Below are 18,716 nucleotides of genomic sequence, written 5' to 3' on the forward strand. Positions count from 1 at the left end.
CCATGGTTACATTGTTGAAATTGCATTATGCCGTTGCCAGCAATGCTCTTTGGTCTTTGCTGTTACTCAGTTTTTCATTTATTCATTCACTAATGATCTACTGTCATCCAGGTGGCAGACTCCCTATCAATTGTTTATCTGGTCTTTTCTTAACTGATGATTTAGACCTATGGAGTTCTCTACAAGCCAGATATGACCAAACTAATCAGGTAGACATGTCGTCAACTGTTGGTATCATGACTCTTAATTGTAAGCAACTAAGCTACTAACAACAAAACATCAGGCTGCAGGAGTCTTGCTTGGGCCACCCTATTATACACTGCTATGCCAAAAGTCATGGGATAGCAGTATTTAAAACTAATAGTCCGTGGCACCACTGTACCTTAACATCTTGGAATTGTGACATCTTGAGAACGCTGATTGTGGCAAGACAATGTGAATTATCATCTTTCGAATGGAGCATGATAGTGGGGCCAGATGGATGGAATGTTCCACTATCAAAGCTATGCGATTATTGTAACATTCCTTAATTGACGGTGACCTCGCGAAAGGCATTGTCACCCACAGTGAACAGAGCAGTGGACGACCATGGATGCAATTAGTGGCATCTGGCTTGAATTGTTTGTCATAACAGACAGGCCACTCTGGTTCAAACTGCATCCACATTCAATGCAGGAGGTACCAGAAGTATATCCAGCTGGTCAGTGCAACGTTCTTTAACGTCAGTGGGATATGGGAGCAGAAGACCTACATGAGTGCCATAGTTAACACCACAACACCAGGCACAGCGTTTCACCTGGGCACGTGACATTGCTAATTGGACCCTGGAGGACTGGCGACATGTAGCTTAGTCCAATGAGTCACTGTTCCAGTTGTTTCAAGCTGATAGTAGGGTTTGGATATGGCATGGACCCAGATTGCCAACAAGGGCCGGGCTGAGTAGCTCGAACGGTAGAGCGCTGGCCTTTTGAGCCCAACTCGGCACGTTCGATCCTGGCTCAGTCTGGTGATATTTGAAGGCGCTCAAATACATCAAGTCTCATGTCAGTAGATTTACTGGCACGTAAAAGAACTCCTGCGGCACAAAATTCCGACACCTCTGCATCTCCAAAAACCATAGAAATTTACTTAGTGGGACATAAAAACAACATTATATGTCATAAGGCACCATACAGGCTGGTGGTAGCTTCATAATGGTGTGGGGTGTGTTCACACGGTATGGGCTGGATCCACTGATCCACCTGAACAGGTCTTTGATGAATGACTGCTACAGTGAACTGGTTGGTGACCACTTGCAGCCCTTCATGTACTTCTCATACCTCTAAAATGATGAGATATTCCAGCAAGATAACACACCACATCATCAGACGAAGTTGTCCAAAATTGGTTTGAGTAGCATTGTGATGAATTTCAACGACTACTGTAGCCACCTCATTTGCCGGATATGACCCCTGTCAAGTATTTATGGGATGTGGTGGTAAGGCCCATTCACACTACACCTACAAGTAGCAGAAAGTTGTGGGTAGCTATTCAAACGACATAGGTGAGAATATCTCCACAGGTGTTCCTTCCACTTGTGGAATAAATGCCATGACGAGTTGCTACACTTGGCCACGGTAGAGGAGGGCGTATTCAGCAGACCTACTAAACCACTGTTCCATAACTTTTGACATGTTGGTGTACAGTTCTACCCATAGATTACATAGAGCTTCTACTGAAGGTAGAAAATGGCTTGTAAGATTGAATAGGGTGTAAATGAGTACTATTTTGCATATGTCGATGACTTACCAGGAAACATAGCAAGCTATTGTTGCTGGTATGCTATAATGAGCTAAAAATGAAAATCATCATCATCAGCATTTGTCCTGCCTAGTAGCAAGGTGTGCTATATAGCCATCTCCATTCAGTCTATAATTTTGGCCCATGTTGGAGTGTAGGTTTACGCTCTTCTTACTGTTTTGTAATACATCTGCCCATTGTTGCTTATGTAGTCCCTGGTATATTTTTTCAACAACCATTCTAACTTTAGACTGCTTCTGCACGCAGCACATGTTCAAACCATTATTGTTGACTTTCGCTCTTTTTCTCCTGAATCAGAGCTGTACTAAATCTTCATATATCTACATTGAAAACGTGGTCCAGTATAGTGGTGGTGCCTGATCATTGTGGCATCTTTGCCTCCATGATGTTTAGTCAATGTTCTGCTTCTTTCATAGTCACCTAACATACTGTACTATACAGTGCAGCAGAATGGATGTTCTTACAGAATATCTTCAAATTTGGGTAATTTTTCCTCTGCTGATTGCAGGTAATGTGTGTCATCATCTGCCTCTAAATCCAGGCTGTGTTAATCCTCATGTTTACCTCTTTGATAAGTTGGCCATTTTCAAGAATTGTAGAATCAAGATATTTAAACTTGGTTACGTACCATAGGGGGCATTTTTTTAAGATCATCAGATACTCATGTGTATCCATCAACTATCCATCTTTAACTCATTACTTAACTTCACAAAGCATTCTTATTTCCAGTTCACTTACAGTACTGTGTGCAGTATACTTCCATCGTTTCATACGGTCTCAGAAGCAAATGAAACGTGGAACATGGCCATCGCCAGTCATTAGATAGAAAAGACCAATGGAGGTTACAATATGATGTATTACCGCTAGAAAACTTACTGGAGATTCTTCAGGTTGAAATTAAATTTCTTCTAACAGTATGACAACGGCAACCTGATAATTATAGGTCGTCAAAAGCACACACATGTAAGTAAATATTTATTTTTAGTGGCACAGTCCGGGGATAGTGACTGATCTCACCTCAGACTTTCAAGAAGTTCAGTGGAGGTACAAAGTTAAAATCGTATAAGTTTTTAGCAAAACAGGACGAGTATTTCTGGTGAAGTAATCAATATTTATTTACTCAAGTCAGAAGCTATACAATTTTTAACGTAATTTGCAAAGCCAAAAAGTGATAGTTCATTCTGCGGTAAAATGAAGATCAGGGTCTTATGAGTGAAAAACAGAAGACAGAACACAATGATGAGTGGTAATTGCAGAAAAGACGGGCAGAAAAAGTATTGCTGAGTTACGAAGTAACACCGAGCTGACAAAGGAGGGCCACTGGTTCGTACGTCATGGAACGATGAATAGACTCTTTTTCTGCACTTCAGAAATGTGACTGCCTATGCCAGGTTTGGACCCATCTTATGATCTGAAGGCCAACACACTATGTCTGATCCTCAGAGGGAGCTCTCTCATCATTAAACATCACTTCTCCACTAAAGGACCTGCATTGTTTTGACAGTGACAGTACTTGATCCTGTTAACATGATTTGATTTCTTTCTTTTTTCTTTTGTAATGTCTTAAGCCATCTCTTTTCAGTTTCGATTCAGTTAATTTATAACCAACTTAATTAATTGTTTCTTTTTTCAGGTATAATATTGTTACCATATGTTTTCTTTTCAGATAGTTTACTAATTTATCAACCCAACAGTTATAAAGAAATGTTACTCACTGCTGATTAAATCCCATTGCTTTGAGTTAATTTATTCAGATAACCATATCAGCAGGGAAAATGTCCATCCAAATTAAAGACAAGTTTATGCAATATGTATTGAATGATTTAATGTTTCAGGTGTATGTCCTGATTTTGAAATGGAAGATCTATTGGTCAATATATTTGGTCGCCGAGGTCACCCTGTTCGTAAATATTGGCGGATGATGTACTGGATGCCTAAATTCAAAAACTTGTCACCTTGGCCTTTACCTAATCCAGTTCCAGCAGATGCATTCGAACTTGCAAAGCTAGCATTAGAACGCATGAGTAGTGTGGATCTGCAAAGCAAAGTCACTGTGTATCAGGTAGGTGAGTACAGTACTTTACATATAAACTAAGGGCATAAAATATTCATGCGTGTTATATCAAACTTTTATATTTGTATTATTTACTTGCTCTGTGGCTCTATAACCCTCTGAGAGCCAGTCTCCTTTACACATTGATAACCAGATGGCTCATTGGTCGTACTTATGGTGCGGACCGGTTGAGGTGAGTACATAGCAGAAGACGTAGGTTTAAGCAAAATGTCACATAACATTTGTATTACTTGAGACGAATTAATTAAACTTGCCGAAAGATCTTACTTTTGATACTGGTATTTCTTGGCAGTGTGGCACATACTGATTTGATTGCTCTGCAAGAATCTGAGGAAGAAAAATAATAATAATTGTCACCAAAGAAACGGTCTACTACCTCAGAATACTTGTGCTGTTATTAGCCTTAAGTTACTAAGGCCAGTATTACCTAGGAAATGTTTCAGGGTTCTGTTGTCATCTTTGTCCACCACCAGTCCCATTGCTCTCATTGGCATCTGAAATATTGTCATTTTCTGAATCCCACACTTACCACTGGTAGTAAATGCTCTACAGCTGGGACTGCTATCATCAGAATCACAACTGCCTGCATTTACAATCACTCCAAACATCAGATAAACTGTCAGCAAGCAGCTCACAAAATGTGTTGTTATTCTGCAAGCATTACTTTCTACAGTGTTCCATGCTGACATTGGCTGTTTACACTTACAACACCTGATATTGAATGATAACATCACAAAACTGCATTATTTTTAAAAGTTAATTTACATAGCTTGCCATCCATGTATCATGTATGAACTACAGTATGTACATTCATGTAGACTCAGATTGTCCTATTTCTCATTTGTAGATATCATATTTTCCTTTTGGTGACATCCTCCAAATATTCTCTTTTAACTATTTTGTTTGCCCTTGGTTCAGAAAGTCTTAGAGTTTCTGGTATTCTTTCGCTGTGGACTTTAGGAGGTCTTGTCTTTGTGATATCTGTAATTAACAGCCTGTGGTCTCCAACCAGGTTTTCACTAAGGATTACTTTGACATCACTTACAACCTTCCAAACTTCTTGGTTGGGAATATGTTGTCAATCACCATTCCATATTTTTTGTCCCAACTTCTTTTGGTATAACTTTGTGCGCCTCCTGCATTGCTGGTCTGGCTGACTGTAAGAGAGAGAATTAGTGAGCTTGGCGAAAGGTGAGAGAGCACGATTACTGACACATGAAAGATTCCCTCCAGGTCAAAATTCTGACAGCCTGCCATCTCTAAAAGTCACAGAAGTTGACAGGAAAGTTAAAGGAATTACTTAATTAAATTTTATTTCAGTATAATATAGCGGATAAAAATGATAACACAATTTTTCAATGAACCGCTATTGTTTCAACAATTCAAGGTACGGCAACATCTATCATGGGTCAATAAAAGCTTAAAGGTAAAACATTGAATGTACTCCATTTTGTCTTCTTTTGATGAAGAGCACGATGGTTAATGTCGCCCTGTATTTTCATCACTTTCATCAGAATCTGAAGTCTGATATTATACCTTTTCAACAGTCATCATCATCATCTTGAACCAGCTCCAGTTTCCTGGATGCGGTGAATGAGCACTTTCCATTTACTTCTGTTCATGTAGGTGTCTTCTTCCATAACCCACTGCAAATCCAAACTCATCCAGCTAGATCAGTTCTAATTTGATTGATCCATTTCTTCTTTGGACAACCTCTTGATGTTTTGCCTTCGAGTCCTTTCTTAAACCATTGTCCTTTGTGGGTCCATTCTTTTGAGATGACCAAACCCTTTAAGTCTGGCTTTGACACTGATCTCACTAAGGGGTCGTTTCACTTGGACAAGATGACATATCTCATCATTTCTTATTTTGTGTGAATCATAGTTCTTAAGAACTTCATTTCCACTGCTTATAGTTTGCTGATATTTCTGTTGGATTGGATGGAGGTTTCTAGACTGTATGTAGTAACTGGTATAAAGAAGCTCCTGTAGAATATTAATTTTGATCTTAATGGAACTTGTTTATGCCAAAGAAGTTTACTCACGAGATGATAAAACTGTGCTCCATTCTGTACTCTACTAATGATTTCTGTGGATGGTCGGTTATCTGTTGTTACTACATTGCCGAGATAAGGGATCTGATGTACTTGTCCCAACTTTGATCCATTTAGAGTGATGTTAGTACAGATGTTCTGTCGACTAACAGGCAACACTGACGTTTTGGACTTGCTTATCTTAGAGACCAAATTGCTTGAATATAGCATTCATTCAGCTTCTGTTGAACTTCGGCCTCACTATCACCCCAAATCACATCATATCTGCAAAGGCTTTAAACTCAGAGTTGTTATCGAGTCTCTTAACTCTTTTCATTTATTTATCTATTTATTTCATTATTTCAACAGTATTGTCCATTAATTTACTACTTTTCCAATAGAATTCTTCCACTTCAAAGGCACGATGACAAGTATTTTTCCCGTTTTAAGAAGTTACTTCGGCTACTGCTTTGTGAAGCAGATATTCAACGCCACTGATTTTAAAAGTTGGGTTGTATTTTGCTACATAACCCTTTGCTTGTGGCCATGTAAGTTCAATACAATCCATATTGCAGTGAGGGAGGGGGGGTTTAACACTAGATTTCTTCCATTCGATTCAGGTGTATACATAATACATTTTTGTTTATTTTGTTTGATTAAGTTGTGAAGTTTAGGTTTGATCATGTCTTTCCCAAATAAAATATTATGTATAGTTAACCAATCTTGAATATCACACTTTCTAGAATTAGATGTCAGATACTTGTCAGTTTGTTTTGAATGATAAGAAGTATTGTCCATGATAATAACAGTTTTCAGGAATATTCAGTAACAGATGTTCTCGAGACCACAGTTCAAACTCATCTCATTGTGATATTCTTTTGAGGATTTGGGGTGAAAAGTAAGCAGAGCATTCGGTATGAACTGCTGCTTGCTCCCCGAATGCATTACAATCATTTGCTGTCCTTTTCCTAATGAATTTGAGCCGAGTTCACTCACAAACCACTTCTTTTTCTTTGTGTGGTGAGCATTAACCTTATTCTCATCTAGAAAATGTAAGTTATGTCAACTTTTTCCATACTTTTTCATTTGGTGAAAGAAATTATTCCGCATACAAACAATGTCAGATCTTCCCCTTAAATATTTCCTTCTTCTTTCAGTCGTAGAGTATTGAAAACCAGTAGCTTTTACAACCTGCCTAAAAGCCTACAGAGATACCTTGAAATTTATAATGTATTTTTCCTGATTGAACATCTCTTTCATACTTTGTGTATGACCAGCCTTATACATTCCCAGAATTGTCCTGCAAATTAATTCACTATCAAAACTCTTAACATTTGTTTTTAATTGGCGGACTGTGTTCATCTGATAACTAGTTCTGATTTAGAATATTCAAAACACTTTGCTTCAGAAGACTGGTAAGCCGCACATGTTCTAGCCATCATGTGACTCATAACATTAAATTTTCTTATTATTTCTCACAGCATTAAATTCCTCCTTGAAGTAATTGTGAACCTTCCCGATAATTACCCTTGCATTGGAACGTTATACAACCTCAAGTCCATAAAATTCCATTTTTAGCTGCACCTCATAACACAACACATAGAACACTAAAAGAGGGAGATAAAGGAAATGTGTTGACACTGCACAGAAACTGCAGCTGTGATTTGTGGTCTCAAGGCCGTACCTTGTGTTCAAACCAGTGTAACGGTGAGAAGTACCCTAAGTTATACCTTCTAAACTATATATCCTGTGATCTTGTGCGACTCCTTTTACTTGAACGAAGTGTTTACTCACAACTGTATTATTTCTCATATAGAGATCTAAGAAGGAAACCATACTTTTTAGTGTCTACTCAGTTAATATAACTTTAAAGTTTTTCAGTCTGTCAAACACTACTTATAATAGCTATAACACTATAACATACCTGTTTAACAAAAGTTATAATTAACTACAACCTAATATACTTATTTGAGAGCTCCTTGGTTTCATTCGTGCTAGAACCCTAGGAGTAAAATAAGTAAGAAGAACTTCTAATAATTGTTCATAATATAATATTTGATTTGGGTTTTGTAGCTGGTGAAGCTTTCGGCTGTAAACTGTCATACTCACCCTAGCTGTTGTCATCATCTTGAGTTCTTCAGTCTTCCTTCCTTGCTTAATAGTGTGTTTTTTTATTACAGGTATGTTATAAGTAGTATTCGACAGGCTGAAAAACTTTAAAGTTACATGATTTAAAAGATATTCACCCTCTGTCATCCTGTTTGTCATTTCATGGGGACCCAGGAAGAATTCATAGCCCATTTGTCTGATCCAACCTGATGAATTTCTTGTCAGATACGTATTGATGTTGAATGATCACTCTTTCAGAGATGTATAATTCCACCTTTTCAATACAAATTATAATTTATCAAATCTCTAAAAATTAGATCAGTTCAGAATTTTGATTGGTTAACTGAATGCCTTTAATCAGTTGATAAATCAAATTTTAATCGGGTTCACACAGGATAAGTAAGACATTTTATTTTAAATTTTGATTTCTGAAAGAAAGACATTAAAGATTTTAATGACCTGACAATCATACAGTAACTGAGGCTAGTACTCCAAACGACAATTTATAATACAATACACAGGTTTTGTGCCACCTAAAACAGTTATTTTTCCTTCATCCCACTATATTTTCAATCTGTTTGGTTAAACAGACTTTTAGATTAATCCATTAATCAGTTTGATTAATGCATTAAACCAACAGCTCTACTAAAAATACACAACCATATTTCAATTACAATTAAAAAGCAGTTAATATTTTTAATATACAAGGACAGATCAGATATAAACAGGAATTATTTTTTTAAAATTTATTGTATCAACCAAGAAAACAAAATTACACATATAGAGATCACTTTTCTACATAGTGTCCTGCCTTCGATACACATTTCCTTCGTCGATTGGTAAGTGTTTGATGCTGTCCTGATAAAAAGAAGAGGGACGTGTGGGGAGCCAGTTGAGCACAAACTCTTCTACACTTACATCATCATTGAACCGCTGTCCTCCTAGGTCTTGTTTGAGTGGTCCAAACAAATGGTAGCGGCAGGGCGATAAATCCAGAGGTGTCCAGTGAATTTCCTCCAGTTTTTTCCGCGTTAAAGTGGCAGTATGCGGCCTTGCGTTGTCACGGAGAAGTATGATGTTTCGGATTGGTTGCCGGCATCGCTTGTTGCAATATTCAGCTTTTGCTTCATCCAAAAGGCAATAGTAATAGGCTGCATTAAGTGTCCTTTGTTCGTGAAGAAAATCCAACAGCAAAACAACCTCGAAGTCCCAGAAAAATGTTGCAAGCACCTTTCCAGCAGATGGGCGTGTTTTGGCCTTGACCAAACCTGCTTTGTCTTCGCTGCCACTCCATGCTTCCTTGCTTTGACTCTGGGGTGTAATGATGCACACAAGTTTCTTCACAAGTCGCAATACGACACAAGAAATCCTCTCCTTCCTCCTCGTAGCGACGCAAGAGTCTCTGACAAACTTCCTGGCATAAAGTTTTCTGTTTCTGGTTGAGGAGACGAGGAACCCACCTGGCAGACAATTTTCTGAAATAGAGTTCATCTCAGATGATGGTTCGAACACTTCTGTAATTTATTCCTATGACTAAAACAATTTGCAAAATTTTTATTCATCGATATTCACCAATAATGTCACGAATGGCAACAGTGTTATCTTTATTGATGCTTGTCCGCGGTCTCCTTTTATGAGGTTCATTTTTCGCAGCTTCTCTTCCTGCCACAAATTTTTTAGCCCACTCATACACTTGAGTCTTTGATAATGCTTCTTCCTCAAACTGTGCGCAGAGCGTCTCAAAATTTCAGAAGATTTGGTGCCCTCTTTTGCGAGTAATTTGACAGTGATATGTTGTGCAACAGACATGTGCACCTCTTGCTCATTCATAGCGTACTGAAGCAGCTCAGCTCTCCACCGTTGTTCGGGTGCGCAAACCCCTCCTCCAGACACCCCCACTAACATCCTGGCAAAGCCCTGCCTCTGAATTATTACTAACAGCAGTGGTATATTCAAATTTCCGTTTATATTTGATCCGCCTTCGTATTTCAGTGTTGATGATTTAATGATACATAAGTTTAAACTTATGAAGTTGACAGTTACTTACAGACACACCTCTTTGCTCCAGGACTTTAGACATGTTCAGAACTAAGAGCTGCCCTTCTCTTAGTAACAATATTTCCAGCATCACTGAACACTCTTTCATAGGGAACTGAAGAAAATGGAATGCAAAGTAATTTTTACACTATCCGTGCGAGATGTGGAAGCTGTACTGAATGTATTTTTCAGCATTTCAGAAGGTCTGTGAATTCATCTTCTAGTTTCACCAATGACTTGTAGACTGCAATCTCCATAACAAGTAGTGTCAAACTTGAAACAGAAATGGCATGACCAAAATTCTGTTTGTATTCATTGGTTTCAAAATTCATTTTCCTCTTACTGCATGATTTTACTGGAACTTGTCCACATCTCCCTCAGAAAGTCTTTTCCATACGGATTCCCAGTCCATTTTTTTTTTTCAATACATCTAAATCTAAATCAGCCATTTAGTTTAAATCCAAAACTTTACCAAGTTTTACTTGCATCGGTTCATAAACCATATCTGTAACTGAAGTTCACAAACACTGAATGTGAATACATACTGTCTCCTCAAAAACAACTGCACACAAACTGAGGTGTAAGTTGGCATTTTTTCTACTGTCTTTCTAGCAATTGGTATCTGTCCATTTACACATTACCTGAAATTTAAATGTTTAAACCGAGCTCGATAGCTGCAGTTGCTTAAGTGCGGCCAGTATCCAGTATTCGGGAGATAGTAGGTTCGAACCCCACTATCGGCAGCCCTGAAAATGGTTTTCCATGGTTTCCCATTTTCACACCAGGCAAATGCTGGGGCTGTACCTTAATTAAGGCCACGGCTGCTTCCTTCCCACTCCCAGCCCTTCCCTGTCCCATCGTCGCCATAAGACCTATCTTTGTCGGCGCGACTTAAAGCAACTAGCAAAAAAAAAATTAAATGTTAATGACAGTCCCTTCAAGTACCTTCCCCACGCCTACCCATTATGCCACCTGACTATGTTTTGTAAAGATTCACAAATATAAGACAATAGGCTCTCCAGTATTTTCTTTCCAATAGTTTGTAAAAGCAATAGTCATAACCCTCATTTTAGAAGAAAACAGTTAAGGTCGTATTTTCGCGTATTTTCGCTTTTACGTAGGTGGTTTGAAAAGTTCTCGGAATGTACTAGAATTAAGTATCTTACCTCGGTGGAACTGCTTTTATTTTTCAACATAGTCTCACTGTAGACTAATGCATTTGGTCCAGCAATGTTCCAATGCCTTGATCCCATCTCGAAAATGAGATTCCTCCAGGTCTGCAAAATACCTCTCCAATTCGGCTGTCATTTCTTCCCTTGTAAAAAATCTCCATCCACCGAGGAAAATTTTCAGCTTGGGGAATAGATGAAAGTCTGATGGAGCCCAATCAGGTGAATGAGGTGGATGTGGCAACAATTCGTACCCCAGTTCATGAAGTTTTGCCATGGCAATAATACTTGTGTGCGGCGGAGCGTTGTCCTGATGAAAGATGAACTTTTTCCTCGCCAAACCAGGCCTTGTTTCGCGTATCTTTTCCTGTAGTTGGTCTAGGAGGTTTGCATAGTATTGCCCTGTAATTGTTTGGCCAGTAGGAAGATAATCTATCAGCAGAATGCCTTTTGCATCCCAGAAAACTGAGGCCACGACCTTTCCGGCCGAACGCACTGCCTTTGCTTTCTCTGGTGGTGGTGAATCAGCATGTTTCCACTGCTTTGACTGCTGTTTTGTCTCTGGGGTATAGTAGTGGACCCAAGTTTCATCTGTAGTCATAAACCGGCGCAAAAAATCTTGTTGGTTGCACTGAAAACGGGCCAGACTTTGTTCGGACATTTCCAATCTGGTGCGTTTATTATCCAATGTCAAGAGCCGCAACACCCATCTTGCGGATAATTTTTTCATACCCAATTCTTCGGTTAAAATATAATATACCCATTCAGAAGACATCCCTACAGCTTCAGCAATCTCCCGCACTTTCAGTCGACAATCCTCCATGGCCATTTTACGCACTTTTGCGATAAATTCTGGGGTCGTAACACTTTTTGGCCGTCCACTATGCGGATCATCATCCAAGCTCTCCCGACCAAATTTAAACTCGCTGGTCCACTTGGCAACAGTTGAAAATGAAGGAGCAGAGTCCCCCAGTGTGTTCTGAAAGTCGGCATGAATTTCCTTTGCTTTCATACCTTTCTTTACAAAGTATTTAATCACTGCTCGAATCTCAGTTTTTTCCATTGTCACAAATCACTACGCGGGAACAACAACAAAGAGTCATCACTACCACACTCCTGCAGCTAGAGCATTGACGCGCCACGTGTTCACTCATAAAGGTTGTGTGATGATTGCGCGGGAACCTCGTTGCTCTAGCACTGACATCTAGCGGTGATTCTGAGAACTTTTCAAACCGTCCTCGTATCATTCTGAAAGAAAGACATGAACATCAGCATACTTTAATGACCTGCCAATCATACAGTAGCTGAGGCTAGCACTCCAAACGACAGATAATAATGCAATACACAGGTTTTATGCCACACAAAACAGTTATTTTTTCATGCCACTACACTTTTAATCGGTTTGATTAATCAGACTTTTAGATTAATCCATTGATCAGTTTGATTAATCGATTAAACCATCAGCTCCACTAAAAATACACCCAATCGTATTTAAAAGTAATTTGTAAGGCATGTTTCATTCCTATTTGGGACATCTTCCGCCACACTGAATTTGCTATGTAAATTCTAATGATAAAATTGTACATATAAATAAGTACGTTTTAATGCAACATAGTGTACTTTTTATCATTGGAATTTACACAGCAAATTCAGTGTAGCTGAAGGTCCCAATTAGCAACCAAACATGTCGTACATACATTTTTAATATTATTGTGCATTTTTAATTGTTTATATTGTGAAGGTATACATCTCTGAAAGAGTAATGATCCAACCTGAGCATTAAAATCTCCCATTACTATCAAATTTTGAAAGTCCATATGTTCATCCAGGTGAATCAGGAAGAGGCTACGTTTTCTTCATCTGAACATTCAGATTTTGGAACATAAACATGAATTATATATTTGTCTTCATTCCAATCTACTGACACTTTAATTATTGAATGACAGATTCAATTTACAAACATCTATAGCCTTATGATTGAACTATAAAACCCATTCCATTTCCTGACTTCAAGTTCGAGAGCAGTATAGTTTATAGTCTAATCGGAAGTGTCTTATTCCTGTCGCCTTCCATTTTGTTTCACTGATCTCCATGATGAGAATTATCCTTGTTTTCATCAGATCAAATATCTCTTCATTTTATGTGTCAGTTTTAGAACATTCAAGGTTCCAATCTGGCAACGAAGTCTTGATTTGGGTTTCATAGCTGGTGTAGCTTTGGGATGCAAGTTGTCATACGCACATAACTATTATCATAGTCTTGAGTTCTTCAATGCAAGGCACGTATTCGTTGTGAAATTACACTTAATCCACCATTGGCCAGCTACACCTTTCCAAGATCCTGATGGCTTATTCGCTGTTGAGGCACCACTGCAAGCTAGTCTTGTTCTTATTTAGAGAGTGAGTTCCTTTTATTTTAATGTCACTCAAAGCTGTCCTGCATTCACTAATTTGCACTTTACGTTCTTATAGATGATTCTTCATAACAGAGTTAGTGACCTGATCTTTGTAAATTTAGAAGGACCTGATGGTACCGTATGTTTGTACATGATAACATGAACAAGAAGTGGAACAGCTGTGCTGCTTATCTTTGTTGTTAACTACAGCAAGGTTTTGAAATTTAGCATTGGTAAACATGAAACCTTCTTGGAAATATGTTCTTCTGTCATTGTGTTTATCTTTGATGTATGTGTACCCGTGTTCTTATCCTCCTCCCTTGCATCCTGTCTTTGAGGAATATCCATACATCTAACTGTTCCCTTCCCATTATCAATATTCTTAAAGAATACATAGCATTTATGCATCATTTACAGACTGCAGACATTGCTGATTCTCTTGATAAGACATGGATTGTGAGTGCTCAGAGTCCTGTTCAGCAGAATTTACTGGAAACTCATCCCCGAGATGCTCCCCTTTATGTTGAAGGTGCATTTAGGATCTGGCTGAGAAATGAATCAGTACATTACTTTATACTGAGGGCTGATCCCAGACCTCGGCCACAACCTCCTCCTGTTGACATAGATGGTAAGGTTATTTGTGATTTTGTTCCTTTCAAACTTACTGATATGTATACTCCCCTGTCAGTGGTATTTCACCCTGGTGGTTCATTAGAAATATATCTACTGGTGACTAAACCATCTCACGCTGGGTCACTTCATTTTTAAATGTTACTTTGAGATTCTAATTGAATACCACATTGCCTTGCCATCATATTAAATTTCAGATAGAATAAACAGGCTACAAACTTGTCATCACATATGGCGATAAGTTTAAAAAAAATACAGTGAAACATGTATAGAATGGGAGATAAATAGTTCAGCTGCATTGCTTTCTGAAATGCTAGTATTATTCATTTGCTTGGCTACAACTTGTTATTACTTTCTCTTGGCTCTAATTATATGTTCAGTACATATTGACTGTTGCAGATATATACTGTTCAGTCAAAAAAAAAGGCTACCAGTCTTTGCGAATCTTAGATGTTATAACTGTTGGTACAAACTACACATATACCGCATTTGGTAATTGAGACGTAATTTTGAAAATTCTCGACATACCAAACTTCTAACATCGTGGAATGGTATCCTCAAATTAAACTGCAGCAACAACCCAAATGATATACCGTATATCCGCAAATAATCCCCACATTTATTTATTAATTTATTTTATTTTTCAAAATTTGGCGGCAGAATGAAGGGGTGCAGATATTATTTGAGTCAAGGTTGTTGTAGTGCTCCTGACACACAGAATCCTAGAAGCTGGCATTTTTATGCCCATTCTGTTCGCCCAAAATGCTCATACAATGACCAGTGATGAGTTAAGTCACTTCTAAAAGTCTGTTATAGGAAAAACTGTAAATATAAATAGGTTAACTAAACAGAAACATTTTTATATGAAAAAAATTTGCTAAAAATAAATTGTACTTAAAATATTCACACAAAGCTGTAGGAATGTTTCTGTTGAATACTCACTGTTCATAACTGCACAAATATCATGATAATACACTGACTGGCAAAGAAAGTGGAACACTTTAACGTATGTCTATAAAATCAAAAGTAAGTTTGTTTGTTTGTTTGTTTGTTTGTTATGCCTCCACTGATAAGTACGAGAATTTACACCAAGGCACATGAGGCACTCGGAAAGATCGTAGAGATACTTATGTTGTCAAATTCATGTTGTAAACAAACAAAAGCATAAAATAGGCAAAATACCGAAGTAGTTGTAGAAGGATTGGACACATTGTCCCTCATTGTGAGCACAAGATGTCCCATTCATCTTTCCCTCTGGCTCTGTAAGAGGCAGTACCCAAAAAATGGCAGGGCTGACTTCAATGATTGTGTAGTTTGTGATGCCAGCTCTTGACGTCCTTAAAAAAAACAAAAAACTTATAAGTTGGCGATTACATCCACCATTTCACATCTTTTGTTTACTTCTTGCTCCATAATCAACATAAAAAATTAAAGCTGTTGTAACAGATATTTTAATGTGTGCTGATATATGTTTTAATTTTAATAAGTGTACTTCTTGTTTCATGGATTCTCCTGAAACACTTCATTGCATATTGCTCTGACTGTGAACTTCTTTCGGTATAAGTATCCAGACTTAAAGTCCAAAGAAATATTAAGTGAAACTTCTGTATATCTGAGGAAAGTAACAAAAGTTTTCCAGAACATAGTTAGCTTTATTATAACATATATTTTTGGTTGAACAGCACAGTTGGCTGTGTGGTTCAAGCTGTGTAGTTGTTCAGTTGCATTGGGGAGATAGTGGGTCTGAACCCCACTGTGAACAACCCTGAAGATGGTTTTCTGTGTTTGCCCATTTTCACAACAGGCAAATGCTGAGGTGGTATAGTACGGTAATTAAAGCCATGGTCACTTCATACCCAGTCGTTGCCCATTCCTATCCAGTCTGTGTCAGTGCGATGTTAAATCAATGCATTAGAAATGTGTGGGACATGTTGATATAATGGTCTGTCAACTCAACTCTCAACCAGTGTGTCCCAGGTTTAAATCCTGGTGACTTTCACTTTGTACTAGTGTGTGGCATCAGAAAGGCAGTCAGTTCACCTTAAATCCCAGACCTAGACCCAAGTTGAATCTTGTCCTTTGTTGAAACACTGGAAAATGACATTTGGGGGGGGGGAATATTATGTTTCATCATTTAAGCCAATGTTAATAATAATAAAATAAAAAGCAGTGTTAAGAAATGGTATTTATTTTTGTTTCCTTTGTTATAGCAGTTATTGATTCCATCCTACTATTAATTTTAATACTTAGAGGAATTCACTGAAACCAAATGATCAGCACTGTGTTTTCTATTTCTTTCAGATGTCAGCAATATAAAGATACCTCTGCAGAATGAACCAGAATCAGAGATGGCCTTGCCTCCATCCGTTCATGAACAAGATGATGGAATAATTGTGGCTATGTGTGCTACAGGAACGTCCAGTAGAGATTCTTTGCTCTCGTGGATAAGACTGCTAGAACGTAATGATAACCCTTCTTTGGCTCAAATACCAGTCTTATTTACTCTTAAATCTCCTCTAGGTGAAGTAATACCTATAGATGAGAGCTCTACACAAACCAATGAAGAAACAGTAAAGAATATAACTGATTGAAATATTTAAAGGTTATTTTATAAATTTAGCTCATTACATAATTTAAAAAACCAAATACAATCTCTAGTTATTTACAAATCCTATTGAACCTTGTATCTCGGAAAAAGAAAATTGAACTGACAATGAGTGAACACTTCTCTAGCATTGAGAACGCAGGGTGGCCAGCAAGTTTGAAAACAAGGAATATAAAATATCAGGGAGAAACCTTGAATTTGCATTGAAAACCAGCAATTCTGTCAATAAATGTGTAATGTTTTTGTTTTGAGATTGCCATATATTTATTTAAAAGATGACACAAACTTATTTTTGTTTTCTCTAATATGGTGATACAAAACAGTACAAGGTGTTCAGCAATAATTATCAAATATTATGCATAAGAAAGTAGAAGTCCGCTACAGAAAGTATGGCATATAACAAGAAACCTGGTATAACAACAGTTTTTGTCTGTCCCTTCAAAATTCCTATAGTAAATGTGTATTATCCTTCGCTTACAATGAGAGCCGTATCACTGACACATCCGTTATTACAAGCAATAAAGCATGCACGATTTTTTGAGTTACCGATATTTATGCACCCAGCGATTATATTGCATGCGATCAATCACCTTCGGTATCGTTTCCTCGCTATGTCCACTAGTGAGCTCTCTCATTGATATTCGAAGGTGATGTCTGAGTCGATTAGTAATAACCGTTTCTGCTGTTCCATAAAGAAAAATGGAAATGAAAGAGGAGAACATGTTTCCGTAATAAATACGTAAATAACGTGTCTGATAGCAGTTGTTAACTCGTTAAAAATAAAGGTTGAAGTAAACGATCACTTAATTTTAATTATAAATTCTGCAATTAAGTAAGAATGGGTTACATCTCAAGATATGGCAGAGTGAATCATTGATTTCAGAGGTTAGTTTATATTTTCTCGCGTCTGGTTGAATTTCGTAAAGGCTATTATCGTGTAAATTTATAGGGAGGTTATCATTTTTCTCTACTGGCACTTGAAATATATTTTCGTGAAACATGAAGTATGGTTAACTTAGGTTAGGTGACACTGTTTGAATAAGAAAAGTTTGGTACAAAATGTGATCGATCATCTTCGGTACCATATAGTTTTCTCACTATGTGCACTTGCGAGCTACCTTGTTGACATTCGAAGGCGATGTTGGAGTCGATTAGTAATACCCGTCAACTGCTGTTCCGCAAAGAAAATTAGAAATGAAAGAGGAGAAAAAGTTTTTGTAACAAGTACATAAATAACGTGGTCAGTAGCAGTTGTTAGCTCATTAGAAATAAAGGCTAAGTATTTTTATTATTATAATCTTTTTTGCTAGTTGCTTTACGTTAAGACCAATATCATGTATATGTATTAAAAACCAAAAACCTGTCATCTGATAAAATCTAAATTTGAACACAATATACAGTACATTGGATGTGTTGTTTATAAATTTCAGAATTAGGCTATATATTTGCAAGGAAAAAAGCTATCAATTTTGCAAGGTAGCTTTTTCTGGTTATCAGTTTTCTACAATTCTGTTCTTGGTCGTGTTGTGATCTTTACAGATACAATGGTTATGCTGTATAACTGAAATATGTAAATGAATTCACTTTTTTAATGTCAGTTTGTGTTTGTATTGGGTAGAATGATATGAATCAGTAGCTGGCTGGTGCAGGGGAAGTCCTGCAATATTGCCACGATAGAACGGGTCACCATGCCAGACCGCGCCTCGCTCGGAGTTAAATCTATTGATTACAAATTGCATGTGCAGTAACATTTGCTATGCCGTTTGTTTAAAACTTTCCTCTGGTATTTGATAATTTCTTGTGATTTAATAATTACCCACCAGTTTTTCTCATGAGGGTTTTAGTTTTTGCATATTTAAAAAAAA

The 18,716-nt window shown here is 37.6% G+C and overlaps 1 protein-coding gene across 1 annotated transcript in view; it reads left to right on the forward strand.

Moving 5' to 3' along the window:
* Positions 1-17,103, forward strand: part of ECSIT (evolutionarily conserved signaling intermediate in Toll pathway, mitochondrial) — a 34,163-nt gene extending 17,060 nt beyond the window's left edge. The window contains exons 2-4 of the mRNA XM_067149086.2: positions 3,636-3,862; positions 14,034-14,244; positions 16,548-17,103. Of these exons, the coding sequence (XP_067005187.2) occupies positions 3,636-3,862; positions 14,034-14,244; positions 16,548-16,837 (728 nt within the window). The 3' untranslated portion in view covers positions 16,838-17,103. The remainder of the gene's footprint in view (positions 1-3,635; positions 3,863-14,033; positions 14,245-16,547) is intronic.
* The last annotated feature ends 1,613 nt before the right edge of the window (positions 17,104-18,716 follow it).

Source organism: Anabrus simplex, chromosome 6 (genome assembly GCF_040414725.1).
Source record: "Anabrus simplex isolate iqAnaSimp1 chromosome 6, ASM4041472v1, whole genome shotgun sequence".
Classification (NCBI taxonomy): Eukaryota; Metazoa; Arthropoda; class Insecta; order Orthoptera; family Tettigoniidae; genus Anabrus; species Anabrus simplex.